Source organism: Stereum hirsutum, assembly GCF_000264905.1.
Source record: "Stereum hirsutum FP-91666 SS1 unplaced genomic scaffold STEHIscaffold_13, whole genome shotgun sequence".
Lineage (NCBI taxonomy): Eukaryota > Fungi > Basidiomycota > Agaricomycetes > Russulales > Stereaceae > Stereum > Stereum hirsutum.
In genome coordinates this window covers 654332-668085 of record NW_006763143.1, presented here as the reverse complement: position 1 = coordinate 668085, position 13754 = coordinate 654332, and the positions used below count along the sequence as shown (strand labels likewise).

Genomic DNA, 13754 nt, shown 5'->3' with positions numbered 1-13754 from the left:
ACATAGACACATACCTGAAGACATCACAGGCGAGTAAAATGATGAAGGACACGGTCGATGTGCTTTCTAGCCGTCGATGCGTGATTTCGACAAGAGAACTCAACAATGGTGGGAGAAATTCTGGCTTTTCGTGATACATGTTCACCGCTAACGACGTCGCTCTACGCAGGCTGTTTCAAACCCTCCGATGACAGTAACAAATCTACGCGTTCCGCAACAATATCAACACTATCCCGTATTCCTCCCATTCACTGCGGCTCATCCTTCGGCGAGATCAACATGCCTGCCACCGTCGAAGGACTGAGTAGCCGAACCGCGATTCCAGGATGGCTCAACACCGTCATCGACATAGCCAAAGGTCGCCTCCCCGGATCGCCATGGTGGATCCCACCCACACTCAATCGAGGGATGCAATATCTCTCGCAAGGCCGCTACCTTGAAGCCGAACACACCCTCCGCCAAGTGTCGACCGTCAGAAGGACGATCACGCGCGGTCCAGACCATCCGCAAACATTGGAGAGCGACTTCATCCTCGCGCGCTCGGTCTATCTTCAGGGCCGATATGTCGACGCAGAAAACATGTTTGCGGACCTTCTCTCTACGCAGCTCAGAGTCCTCGGGAAGGATCATCCCGCGACGCTGCGTACGAAACACGGCCTTGGCCTTTCGATATTGAATCAAGGACCGGAGTGGTATGGAAAGGCAGAGCATCTGTTTCAGGAGGCGTTTCGAGCACGTTTGGAGGTGCTGGGGGAGACGCATGAGGAGACATTGGAGAGTTATGCGTGGTTGGGGTTTTCAATTCTCGTCCAGGGACGGAGGGCAGAAGCGGAGTTGATGTGTCGGAAGCTTCTGGAGAAGCAGAGGAGCCTTACGCGGCCAAGAGAGGGATGTGAAGATCTTGACGTGTCAATGTTGATGACCATGCAGAATCTGGCCCTCGCAATTGCGCGGCCTGGCAGGTATGCAGAGGCGGCGGAGATTAGTAGTCAGGTGGTGAAGGGGAGGAGGAAAGTGCTTGGGGAGGAACATCCAGACACCGTGGATAGTTTGCGATGGTTTACGGAGCAGGAGAAGCTTGCGAGGGAGGAGATGGTACATAGACCGATGGTTTCAAGGCCCAAACAAACTCACGCTGCGAAAGTCAAGGAGAAGGGCTCCGGTTGGGGTGTTCTGGCCCCGGATCGTTCGCTGGAGGATACGCTGACCTTACAGGTACCGAAGTCATTGATGCTTCACGGAAGGAAGCAGGGGCGACCCGCAAGAAAGATTGAGATGTCTTGACAGTTGCGGGGAACCAAACTCCAACAACATCCCTCCCACGACAACAATCGCCGACGCCTGCACACCGCGTGGATTCTACAGAGCAGAGCTCTCTGTTGGCCCCGCATTAGCCGAAGTCGGTCGTGGATGAGGCGGTAACTAGTTCGGCGTCATTACTGGTCTTTCGCCGCCAGGAGGTCAATATACCTTCTAACGTCCGTCCCATAGCTCGCAATGTAAAATACATGTAGAGTACAACAGTCATCGCGCGAAATTCATAGAATACCCTCCTTGTCCATTCGGCTCAAACTTGAAGTTGTCCGTCGATAGACCGAACTTGCCTGATTCACCAACGCAGGAACATCGACCACCCATTCGTCATTTCGTCGAGGGCTTGAGAGAAGAAATTATTGCTTACCAAGAAGACTGTTCCCGAACCCTTTCAACTTGCCCATCATCTCTTCCAGCTCCTGCTTCTGTGCTACCTCGATTCGAGGTCCAAGCCGTGTGAGGGCACGGTTTACGTCTCGGAGTTGTGGGGAAGAGTCAGGAAGGAGGTCGAGCAGGGTTGTGTAGTCTGAGTGAAGTGTGGCGGAGAGTGTGGCGTATAGGGGGTCCGAAGCCAGATTGAGGGGTTGCGTCAGTAAATGGTGGTTGACAGAAGAGAAGAAGAAATAATTATGGTAGATGCGAATGTGATGGGAATACAGACCTTCTTGAGCTTTGGTCAATGAAGACCAAGTGTTAAGGGCTTCGTTACATTGAGCTCGTCGTTGAAGCGCCTTGATGTAAGATGGATCGTCCAGAAGGGCTGGATACAGCTATCAGAAAGCAGGAAGCCGACCAACTCATAATAAAAGAAATTCATACCTTCCGTACAAGCCTCTACCGCTGCGGCATTCTCTTTCTAAATATTATGATGCAGTCGAGGATCAACATGTCATGACAGGGGCATAATATTTGACGAAGTAACGAAGAATAAACTGGACGTACCAGCTTGATGTGACATGCCCCAATATTGGCATTTAGCACAGATCTTGCCTTTGCACACTCCATCTCGAGCGGACTAAGCTTCACAGGTTCCTCCTTCTCCTCTGCCTTGTCTTCCTTCTCTTCAGCCGCCCCGGAAGCCTCTCCTGGCTCTGCTTGCACACTGCTGCTCGATACTGCAGCATCCACACTCTCCTTCGCCTTCTCCTCGTCCTCGTCTCCGTCTTCTCTCCCCTTCCCCTTTATATCCCACTTCTTCCTACCCCTCGCACCTTCTTTTGTCTTCCTCTCCACGAACTTTCGCCTTGGTAATCTTCCTAATGCACTTCTGTACGACGCTAGTGCCTCGTTCCACCTCGATGCTCTGAAGTGATCATTACCTTCTACCTTAAGTGCTTCGGCATCGCGGAGGCATGTCTGGGCCACAATCCAGGTAAGCGCCGCTCTTGGAATGTAGGTGTATAATAAACACACCTGGATATCTTCATCTGTCTGCGGTTCTTCTGGAATTTCATCTTCATGATCGTCGGAATGGGATGTGGGTGATGGTGAACGAGGAGGAGGAGTAGGTGAACTGGGTTTGGAGGAGGTGGCCATGGAGGTTGAGGGTGAAGGATCCATTACGGAGTTTGCCGACAGCTGCCGAGTTCACGACTTGGACGCAGAAATCTTTTCTTGGTCGACCTACGATCATCTCATCCTCGCCGATATTGTAAATATTTCTCAAGAGGAAAAAGGGCGGAATATGTCTTCCTTCAAGCGACGCGTTCCTTCAACTAAGCCATCTACTTCTACATCTCAGACACCGTCTATCCCATCGACCTCCGAACCTCCCAGCATCTCCACTCCTGAGTCTGCCTCGCCACACCCGTCGTCTTTGAGCTCGCATCCCTCCCTCCGTCCCTCTCCAACCTCGTCATCTACTCTGCTCACCTCAACAGGTCTCCCCTCACTCGATGATATCCTCGGCGGTGGTCTCCCCCTCTCTTGCTCCTTTCTCGTGCTCGCACCAGATGTGCATTCGGCGTACGGAGAACTAGTATGCAAGTATGCCGTTAGCATGGGATTGGCGGGTGGGATGGCCGTATGGGTCGTTGGTGGGCAGGGGAATATCGAGGAGAAAGAGTGGGTGGAGGAATGTATGTGGATGCCCGGAGTCGGCGGTTTAAAGGCGGGGCAGGGGCAGGAACAGGCGCAGGATGACGGTGAAAAGGAGACGGATGGAGAGGATGGAGAGGGTGAGGAAGGGAGTAAGATCAAGATCGCGTGGAGGTATGAGCAGATGAAGAAGTTTCAGACGACGGTGAACGCTTCGAACGCGTATGTGAGTTCGCACTCTGGATCGTCTCGCCACACGTCGATAATACATATATTTCCTCCCGATGCCTTCATGCCTGTATATATCTACTTCCTTGGAGCAAAACATAACTGATCTCTGATACATTGGACTCAACAGCTCAAACGAGGACTTCTGCCGTACATTCGACCTCACAAATCGCATTCCCCCCATCATCCTCTCCCAAGCCCGCAAATCATCCCTCCTACACACCCTTCCCCTTCCCCTTCCCCTTCTTGAAACCCCCTCCTCGTGCGAATCACATAATATCACTTCCATGCAATCGATATTGCGAAAATTGAAGGAGATGCTGGAGCGCTCGGATGCACAAATCCCCGTGCGGATATGCGTGCCTTCGCTGGGTTCGCCCGAATGGGGCGATTTGACGCCTGTGGTACGTATTTTTTGTTTGTTTTTTCTAGCGCTATATGCTAGACGTCTATATTGATCTATGTTCTCTTTCTTCTCTTCTCTTCTTTTTTTTTTTTTGGATGTTCCTTGTTTTCCTTCTATGATGGTGGCGGTGGCGGTGGCGTTAACCTTTCCATCCTTACGCCCGTCAACCCCACACGACATGGCAACGAAAACCCATCGCACAAAAACCGCCGAAAAAACCTTCCTACAACGACAATAATAGGACATAACGCGCTTCCTACACACGCTCCGCCACCTCCTACGCACGCACCCCCACGCCTGCGCCACCATCTCGCTCTCGCCCGAGCTTTCCAGCGAGACGTGGGGTGGACAGGGATGGCCGGAGAAATTAGGATGGTTGAGCGATGGGTGTGTTTGTTTTGAGGCGTTTAGCGGTACGTTCTTCTTTCTGGGCTTTTTCGCTACTCACTTTACCACCTTCTCTAACCATTTATTTTTATTTCAACTTTTATGATATTTGATTACTGGTGTTTGGTACACAGCCGACCCGGCCCTAACCTCCCTCCTCCCCTCACACCACGGCCTCCTCCGCATCCTCACCCTCCCCAACCCACACACCCTCCTCCCGCCCTCCGATCGGTTCTCGACGTTGAGAGGTCTGGGCGAGGCGGGAGGCGGAGGAGAGAATAATTTGGCGTTTAGGTGTTTGAGGAAGAGGATGGTGGTGGAGAGGTTGAGTTTGGATGTGGAGGGGGGAGTGGGGGAGAGGAGGACTAAGAAGGCTGGGGGTGAGGGGACGGGGGTGGGTGGGGTGGTGGGGGCGGTAGAGGGGAGGCATGAGCATGGACATGCACGTGGGGCGAAGGAGAAGGAGAAGGCGGTGGCGAGGGTGGAGGTGAGAGTCGATGAGGGCGCTGGGGATGTGGCTGCCGCCAAAACAGATATGGATACGGCGGAGAAAGCGAAGCCGAAGAAAGAGAGGAAGAAGGTCGCGTTTAGGAGCGATAAACCTGATTTGTATGATTTTTGAGGGGTTGTCGTACGCTGAATACAATGCATATAGGATATATTTCTTGCGACACACTCATCCCATCGTCCGTCCGTCCGTCCGTCCGGCGCGTTCAACTTCAAGCTATAGTCGGACGCCGAGCTCACTCCATCTCCATCTCCAGCCGTACATGCAGTACGGTCCGGCTCAAACCCACGGTGCATATGAACATACCGGCCTGTGCAGAGCCCTCACGGCAATCCTCCTCTGTGTAATACCAATCCCACCACGAAACCGGACATGATGAACCGCTCGGAGGTTTGAAGGCGTGATCACTGATGGCCGGTATCGTAGATTCGTAGTATGTATGTTCAATCTCGGTTGAAGTTACAGTATCAGTGTAAGGCCTTCAGCGCCCCACCCGCATGTCAATGATGCCTGAGATGGTCGTTACTGTAAGTGATAAGTATTGAGCGAGATGAGCGTTTGGGGCGTGGGCTTGGCGTTTGTGTGGTAGGTGTTTAGTGGGCCTGAAAAGCTGTATGACATTTATGATATATGTCGCATGGGTTTCTCGGGGGATGAAGGAAATCTCCATGTGGAGGGAGAATGAAGGATTTCGGGATGCGTATATGCATATGTATTCGTGTGGACCGACTCCGTGACCACTGCTGAGTACATAGTAGGTACAAGGTCCTCCCAGTCCACGTCCTCCTCAGTCCATGTCCTCCTCAGTCCAAGTCCCCCTCATACGAAGCATGGGTTAAATCTTTGGTCTGCGCTCGCCACTGCAATGACTGCGGCGGCGCAGTGCAGTACTAGTGGCGAACTGGCGAACGGAGACCGGAAAGCGCAAAACGGCGAAGTTCGCCCCCGATGCAGAACCATACTGTATCGGGCGTTGGCATTGGCAGGATGAATGGTCGAAATAGATCTAACTTAGGAATTATTGTGACGTTATGCTGCGCTGCGCCGTAGACCGTGGGCCGAATACATTTTTTTTCCGTTCGTTCGTCGTGGTTTTGGTTTGCGAGCCTCTTGGACCGGCGAACCGACTGGGACTGGCTGGGTAGTCAGATCAACCGAACCGGGCGAACTAGACTGGTCACTGGCGAGCCATCTGCATCATCACATCAGCGAAAAACATCAGCTCACCCTTGAAGCTTGGCCATCCATCCATCAAAAGCACAGCAAATCTCGCTAGTATTACCTGGCACTAGTGGGAGATTCGGACGCTACATAGACGCTAGCGGCGGATAAAATTATCTGGTGTTGCTTGGTGACGCGGAGGGTTTGTGTGTGTTACGGATACATACGATTGAACAGCCTCATAGGGAGGACTCGACAGCGGGCGAGGAAGGCTTGAACGGACGACGATACGATCAAGCGAGGACTTTTTCGAGCTTCAAAGCGGGCTTCCATTTCGGTTGTGCTTTGGGCGTTGAACGGTGGACGTCTGGAGAGGGATACAGGGATACAAGACACGACTGGACTCAGAACTAGACACGAGAACGAGACAGGAGACGAGACGGAAGGGAATTCGAGAGGGATAACGTTTCGTTTGGAGGACTAGACCGAGACCTGGCTTGACCTCGACGGTCGAGCTACTAATAGTTGCTGCTGGTGAGTGATTCGGATACGGTTTCGCTCTTTGTTACCCGTTCTTTCCTTCAATTATTCAATCCGAGTCGTCTCATAATTTCGTTTACTGGTCCTTGAGCTGACGGTGGGTTTGGGATTTGGTGTGTGGCATTTGACGGCTACTTCTCACGCAGGACGCGGCATATAGACCACATAGATATATTGAGCACGATGGAGGAGCCGGTGAGGATTGGAGAGGGACTGAGGATATCGGTGGTGAGGTACGACAAGCCGTTGCCGGCGATGCCAGTGGACGATCCGGAGGCGACGCCGGTGGAGGGAATGAATGGGTGGATGCATGGGTTAGAGGATGGCAGTGGGTCGTGGGTAGAGACGAGAGTGGAGGAAGCGAACTGTGAGTGCTGTATTCTGCAGAGGAGGAGACGTCCATATATGGGAAGCCGGGAGGGCAGGGCCGGCGACGTTCGCGAGCTCTGCTCTCCACCGTTCTCTGTCCTTGACCGTTACGCGACTTGTCGTTCAGCTTGCTCTCTTTGCTGTCGGCGCCGATGCTCACCGCCTGATTATTGTCTTTGTTCTGCAGTAGCCTATCTCCGTCGCTTCCCCAACTTTGCACCCCCGCCGTCGCCGCTCACACCCGTCCAGGCCATGCACGCTCGCCCACAGGCCCCGACCCCGTCCACCGCTCCCCGCGCTATCGACTCCGACGAGCTCTGGTCACCGACCCGACACAATAATCTCGACGCGTTCCCCTCGTCTGGACAGCCCGTCTTTGCTTCACCTTCTCGCATGCCTGAAGACGCGGACGAATCCCATCCAGACGGCTCTCTCCATCCGCCCTACGCGAGCTACCGACCACCGCACCCGACCTACACTCCCGCTTCCCTCACACCAGCCCTCTCTTCCGCCGGCTCGTCATCGGCTTCCACTAGGTCCTCTGCATACACCTCCTCAGGCAGCGCACTCGCACACAGTGACTACGGTAACCACGTTCACGTCGCTACTCCCTCCGACAACGAGGACGATCAACCCGGCTCTCCTCTCGCCATAGGCGTCGGTATCACCTCGGACCAGGTCAACAATCCGCACGCGTCCGCGCTCGTCTCGAACCCAAACCTAAACCCAAACTCCAACTCCCACTCTCGTGTTCCCATCGACCAGGCACGCTGGTCTCATTCCTACTCGGGCAGTATACGATCAAGAACTTCCCTCGTCCGGCCCAATGGCAACGGCATGCATGACGCCGGCGCGAACACAAGTCCGCCTCTGAACTCGAAGAAGAGCTATGATGCCAGTTGGCAGCCCGTCACCGTCGAAGAGCGGGACGAGGTCGATCTCACGAGCGGAGACGAGACGGACGAAACCGACCTCGATCAGGACGATTTGGACGACGACGACGACCAGGAAGAAGAGGCTCACCAGGCCGTCGTCCTTGCAGAGGAAGGCCGTGGCCTGATCGTCCACGGCGAGGGCGTACCCACCGTACAACTCCAGGTCCAGAACGGTATGTCCATATGTTCATATGCCATCCTTTGTGTATTTCTTCTTCTCCTACCAACCAACGCCTTGATCCAATCAATCAACCGCCTTTCCTCCCACGGCGCTCCCCTTCATCTCCCTCAATATGTCACCTCTATTTCTATTTCCGTCTTTGCAATCTCATTTATGTATCACGACCACTCTCACCAGGCACGACCCACCTCCTCCTCGCCTCCTCGAGCACGCCCAACGCCCTCCCACCCTTCCTGACCCCAACCCTGCAACGCATCCACCCCACCCTCGTAGCCCTCGACATCTCCCGCAACTACCTCGTCGCCCTCCCGCCCGCCCTCCAACTCTGCTCCTCCCTCGAAGAACTCAACATCTCCGCCAACCCCATCCGCGCCCTCCCCGTCTTCATCGCCCACCTCACCTCCCTCCGCGTCCTCATCGCTGACTCGACCGGCATCGGAACATTACCGCACGAGCTCAGCGGGCTCGACAAACTGCACACATTGAGCATACGGAGGAATAAATTGCACGCGTTGCCGAGCTGGTTGTGTGTACTGGGGAATCTGGAGGTCTTGCTCGTGGACCAGAATCCGTTTCAGGGTCCTTGGAAAGCCCTTGTCGATCCGCTGTTGGCGAGGGAGGTCGTGCAAGTGCAGACGCCGGGCCTGATGCCTTCCACCCCCGTCTGGCCGTCTTCTTCGATCAACAAACACAGCGTCCTCAATAACAATACCAACACCAACAACAATATCGTACCCGATTCGGACACGGACGGCGACGAATCCTCTGGCTCGCCGCCTGCGCAGCAACACTTGGGCACGGGTGTAGGTCTCGGTGTGAATATGAATGGGAACGCGACGGAGGACGAGGATACGATCATGCCCGGACGAGGCGCGACTCCTGCCGTCTCGCGTGCGCCTGTTCCTGCGTTACCTTCGCCTGCATTGCCGTCTGCGCCACTGCTTATGCCGTCTTATCCTAACCCACACCCTGATCCCGATCCCGATCCTGACTCTAATGCCGACTCCAACTTTGCCACACCTGCACCTGCACCTGCACCGGCGTCAACACCAGGACCAGGAGACGCACCGACGAGACCGATAGCCAGGACGCGAACGACGCCGAATCGGTCGTACTACGAGAAAGCAAGGAAGAGCGCGGGGGATAGTGTGCATTCGTCTGGGTCGAGGGGATTGGGATTAGATTCGCAGGCGCAGTGGCCACAGGGCGGTCCAGGAGCAGGAGGACAATGGGGAGGGGGAGGGGGAAGGAATCAGGATTCGGGATATTTTGGGGAGAGGGAGATTAGGAGGATGAAGAGCGCGGGGGACGTGAGGAGGGCGGCGTCGGCTGTTGGGAATGGGAATGGGAATGGGAATGGCGTGGGAGGGGGAGGGGACAAAAGCATGACGCCTGTGCCGTCGTCGTTTAATATGGCGGCGGTGAGACCTTATACGGCTTCTTCGTATGCTTCGTCCTCTTCTTCGTTCGTTACGGGAACCGGTACAGGACCTGGAACGCCATCGTCGACGTATGCGCCTGGTACGCCTTCTTCGTCTTCCGTTTTTGGATTCGGGAATGGGAATGGGAACGGAAATGGGAACGGGAATGGGTCGAGGCCTGCGCTGTCGCATTACGGAACGTCGGGGTCCACGTCGAATTTATTATCCGGATCGACGACAAACTCGAAGTTCACGAGTACGAGTCTGGGGCCGCACGCTGGCCTTGCTGCTGTGTCCGCCTCATCGACCGCTGCATCTTCACCTTCGACTTCTGGGTTCCCTGGGGAGATGACTCGGAGCACGAGTTCCGTACGACCGAAGATCGATATGTCGATCTGGGATAATTTGTCGGGGACGGAATCGCAGGATGAGGGCACGGGCCCTGGGACAGGGGCGGCGGTCTCGAGAGCGTCGGGGTCGACGACGAGGTCTTCGAAGAGCGAGAAGCGGGTTCGAGAGCAGCAGCTGCAACACCAAGCTTCGCAGATGGATAGGTCGAGGAGTAAGAGTGTGACGAGAGAGAAAGATAGGGAGGGAGAGACGATGGGGTTGGTGGCGAAGGCTTCGGAGAGGAGAAAGCGGGATAAAGAGAGGGAGAGGGCGGAGAAGGAGAGGGAGAGGGCGGAGGGGAAGGAGAAGGGGACGAGGTGGGGGTTTTTGAAGAAGATGTCGATGGGGAAGATGAGGGGGGATGAATCAAATTCTGGGGCGGGGTCGGGGTCGAATTCGAGGCCTGGGACGGCGGGTGGTGGTGGTGGTAGTGGTGGACAGGCGTCGACGGCACAGAACCATACGAGGCCGCAGATCAAGCCCCTTATTCATCATGGGGAGGGAGAGAACGGGGCTGCGAATGCACAGATGCAGTTCAGGAGCGCGTCGACGCCGAATATGGCGAGGCTGATGATGGCGAAGGATAACCCCACCATCGACGTCCGGCTCTCTTCGACGGGCACGCTCGGTATGGACATGGGCAATATCTCTGCGCATTCGCCACCGGAGATGACGTTCTCGTACTCGCCTACGACGATGTCCGTCGTCGATGAGTCTTCCGTAGACGGAGGCGATTCGAGACCTGGATCGTCTTCTGCGTATCAGACGACGACTCAGCATCAATACCACCTTTCTTCGGCGTCGGGTTCGGGCTCGCCTCAAGGTTCGCCGTCGTTGTTCGTGCCGATTTCGCCTACGAGTCCGGGAACGACCCGGAGCGCGAAGCGGAGGAGTTTCTTGCCTATTGATTCGCCTGCTGCTTCTGGCCTGTCGGCTCCGTCGCCCTTCATCCATCAACAACAGTCGCATTCGTCGTTCGCTTCTTCGTCGTACACTTCCACTTTAGTATCTACGGATGCAGAAGGGGACGACGCGTTCGCGGGAGACGACGAGAGGAGGACGCCGAGTCCGTTACCACCGATACCTATCGAGACGAACGACCAGTATATTCGGCGGGAAGAGGAGAGGATGCGGGAGGCGTATATGAGGGCTCTGAGGTCCGTCATGGCGTATCTGAGGGATATGAACGATCTCTCGCTCGCGCAGCAGCCGTTGCCGCCACCGACGACACAACAACAGGTCGGGCCGACGATGTCGATGTATGGGTATGGAGGCTCGCCGACTTCGGAGGGCGCGAACGGGTCTGTGGCGGGAATGGCGGGGATGAGTATGACGAGTGTGGCACCGGGACAGAGGTCGAGGAGACCGACGGTTGTGGAGGCGGATAGGGTCGTTTCGAGCGATGGGTCATCGTCGTTTGGTTCACCGTCGATCGCGCCGTCCAAAGCTGGGAGCAGTGGGAGTGGGGGTCTGGGGCAGGGACAGGGGCAGGGGCAGTTGAGGTCGGTGGAGAGTATGGCGCGGATTAGGAGTATGAGCACGAGTCAGACGTTGAGCGTTGCGACGACGGATAGTGCGGGGTCGGGCTCGGGGGGCGCGAATGGCCTGGGAGGGGAGGAGAGGAAGTATAAGGACGATGCGGGGAAGAGGGCGATGATTGTGAGGGAGATTGTCGAGTGAGTCGATCATTTCTGTTGAGTCGTGGCCTTTGTTCTCGTGGAGTGGCGTCTACCAGGCGTAGAGTGAGGCCGTGAGGCCTGTGCTACTGCTGCCTTGCGGCGTATCATCCCTCTGGCGGGTTGGAACGCTTGACTGACAGATTGAAGGATTGACGGACTGACTTTTCTGTACCCTCTTCGTCTGACAGGACCGAACGGACCTACGTACGGGGTCTACAGGAGCTCGACGACATCTACATCAGACCCGCCTCCGCGCCCGTCAACCTGCTCGGCAACGTCGGATCTGCGAAAGAGACCGTCATCCCGGCCGCGGAGCGCAAGCTCGCGTTCGGCGGGCTCGAGTCGCTGTTCTCGTTCCACAAGGAGAGCTTCCTGCCTGCGCTGGAGAGGGCGGCGGCGCCGTTGATGAAGAATGCGTCGGATCTGGCGTTGGAGGATGCGGATGGACAGTTGTCGACGAGGGTGGCGACGGCGGTGGCTAATACGTTTGTGTCGAGCGCGCCGTTTATGAAGATGTATTCTTCGTATATCAAGTGAGTGTTTTCTTCCTCTTATTCATTTAGCACGGACTATGCTAACTGTGCATGTATTGTGCAGCAATTTTGACAACTCGGTGCAACGGATTAAGCAATGGGTGACCGATCGAGGCAATACAGGTGGTACCGTCAGTCCGCCGACCATGTCGCCCTCCTCGAGTGGGGCACAGATGGTCGGTCTTGGGCTTGCCATCTCTGCAATCTCCTCTCCTGGCATCACACCGGATTCGACGGGACCGAACCTCCAGCTGTCTTCGAGCCAGAGGAAACGAATAAAGTCGTTCTTGAAGAGGTGTAGGCTGAACCCGAGGCATTCGCAGTTGAACTTGGAGGGGTATTTGTTGTTGCCCGTGCAGAGGATACCGCGGTATCGGCTATTGGTGAGTCTTTGTGGTCTGTGTCTGTCGAAAATGGTTGTTGACTGATGCCTAATGGTTGGGCTGTGTCGATGAAGTTGGAGGAACTTGGGCGAGCTACACCGCCTGGCAGCTCAGAATACATAGACCCCCTTGACAAAGCCGTCACCGAAATCTCCTCCCTCGCCACGAACATGAACGAAGGCAAACGCGAATCCGAATCCCGTCGCAAACTCGTCCAATGGCAAGCCCGGATCCGAGGCCGATTCCCCTCGCCGCTCGTCCAGCCCCATCGACGACTCATCATGGACGGTCCCTTGCTCCTGACCCGCGTCGTTCGGAAGGCGACGATCGCGTTCGAGCTGATCGACAGCCAGGGCGATGCGTCGAATGTACAAGTGGACTGTTTGAGCCCGGAACAGACGCCGAGGGCGTTGGTGGGCATTTTGTGCAACGATTTGATGGTGCTGTGTAGAGACCCGAGCGAGGGGAAGGATCCGAATTCGTTTGTGGATCTGTGGGCGGTGTTGAGGATGCAGACGTTACCGCAGCCGGCGAGTATCGTGCATGGGAATGGTGAGTCGCTTTTCATCTTTCGGATCTGGTTCTTAGTCGGCTGATGTGATTTGCGGGGAATAGTGCTCAGGCTGGTGGATAACAAAGCGATTTTGTACTTTGAGGCGTCTTCGACTTCGGACGCGTTGACGTGGTTTAGAGGTAAGCTCGTCTATGGATTGTGCGTCAGTCGATGCTGACAATCTCCTCTACAGCTATCAACCTTCATATACCCTCGTCAAAAACATAATATAGACTTTCGTCCGTGCGATTACTGCCGGACGTCTTCTTTCCTTCTTCCTCCTGCCATCGAGATTCCAGGTTCTTTTCCTTTGTCGCGTCATCTTAGGTGCCTTTGCTTGCGCGTTTCATTCCGCTCCAGACTCGTCTTCCTGCCCCGCTCTTTCTTCAATCATTCCCTCCTTCAATCATTATTCTCTTCTGTCTGTTTTGTTTTCGCTTTCTGCCACATTGTATCAATTGCAATCAATCAATCAATCATCGAGTCGGTCGGTCCTGGACTCCGCCTGCCGTTGTGCTCGTAGTAGTAGTAGTACAAAGTAGTAGTAATCCCTAGACTTTCTCCCTCCTCTCGCTTCTCTCGTACCTTTCCTTCACCTCGTATTTTTTCATCGTGACAACCCTGTGCAATGCAAACGCATACATACACTGTATATCCAGTCATGCTCTGGACAATCGTGCCCTGTCTCCGACTCATGCCCGCCAGGTGGAATTTTCACGCTCCTTCTAC

The 13754-nt window shown here is 55.2% G+C and overlaps 3 protein-coding genes across 3 annotated transcripts; 2 read left to right on the top strand and 1 right to left on the bottom strand.

Annotated features, from left to right (window-relative positions):
• Positions 1–650: 650 nt before the first annotated feature.
• STEHIDRAFT_141151 (TPR-like protein) lies at positions 651–2863 on the bottom strand. Its single transcript, XM_007307424.1, has 6 exons — positions 2728–2863; positions 2257–2670; positions 2134–2170; positions 1976–2074; positions 1682–1840; positions 651–1604 (listed from the first exon to the last, which is right to left on the bottom strand). The coding sequence occupies exons 1-6, from the start codon at positions 2848–2850 to the stop codon at positions 1525–1527; spliced, it is 912 nt and encodes a 303-aa protein (XP_007307486.1). The 5' UTR covers positions 2851–2863; the 3' UTR covers positions 651–1524.
• Positions 2864–2942: 79 nt separating this feature from the next.
• On the top strand, positions 2943–4994 carry STEHIDRAFT_148905 (uncharacterized protein; the record flags this gene model as incomplete). Its single annotated transcript, XM_007307423.1, has 4 exons — positions 2943–3573; positions 3710–3983; positions 4227–4398; positions 4507–4994. Exons 1-4 carry the CDS (start codon positions 2999–3001, stop codon positions 4992–4994), a joined length of 1509 nt encoding a protein of 502 aa, XP_007307485.1. The 5' UTR covers positions 2943–2998.
• A 1314-nt stretch (positions 4995–6308) lies between these two features.
• Positions 6309–13253, top strand: STEHIDRAFT_170654 (uncharacterized protein; the record flags this gene model as incomplete). The annotated part of the gene is made up of 9 exons (XM_007307422.1): positions 6309–6575; positions 6728–6948; positions 7138–8058; positions 8244–11553; positions 11745–12089; positions 12154–12472; positions 12547–13024; positions 13088–13165; positions 13219–13253. Exons 2-9 carry the CDS (start codon positions 6765–6767, stop codon positions 13251–13253), a joined length of 5670 nt encoding a protein of 1889 aa, XP_007307484.1. The 5' UTR covers positions 6309–6575; positions 6728–6764.
• Positions 13254–13754: the final 501 nt, after the last annotated feature.

Excerpts from the sequence above, each read along its gene's own strand:
- STEHIDRAFT_141151 (XM_007307424.1), bottom strand. The coding sequence starts at position 2,850 with ATGGCCACCTCCTCCAAACCCAGTTCACCTACTCCTCCTCCTCGTTCA. Across the intron at positions 2,671-2,727 it reads AGACAGATGAAGATATCCAG|ACATGCCTCCGCGATGCCGA; the intron begins GTGTGTTTATTA and ends ATTGTGGCCCAG. Across the intron at positions 2,171-2,256 it reads GGGCATGTCACATCAAGCTG|AAAGAGAATGCCGCAGCGGT; the intron begins GTACGTCCAGTT and ends CATAATATTTAG.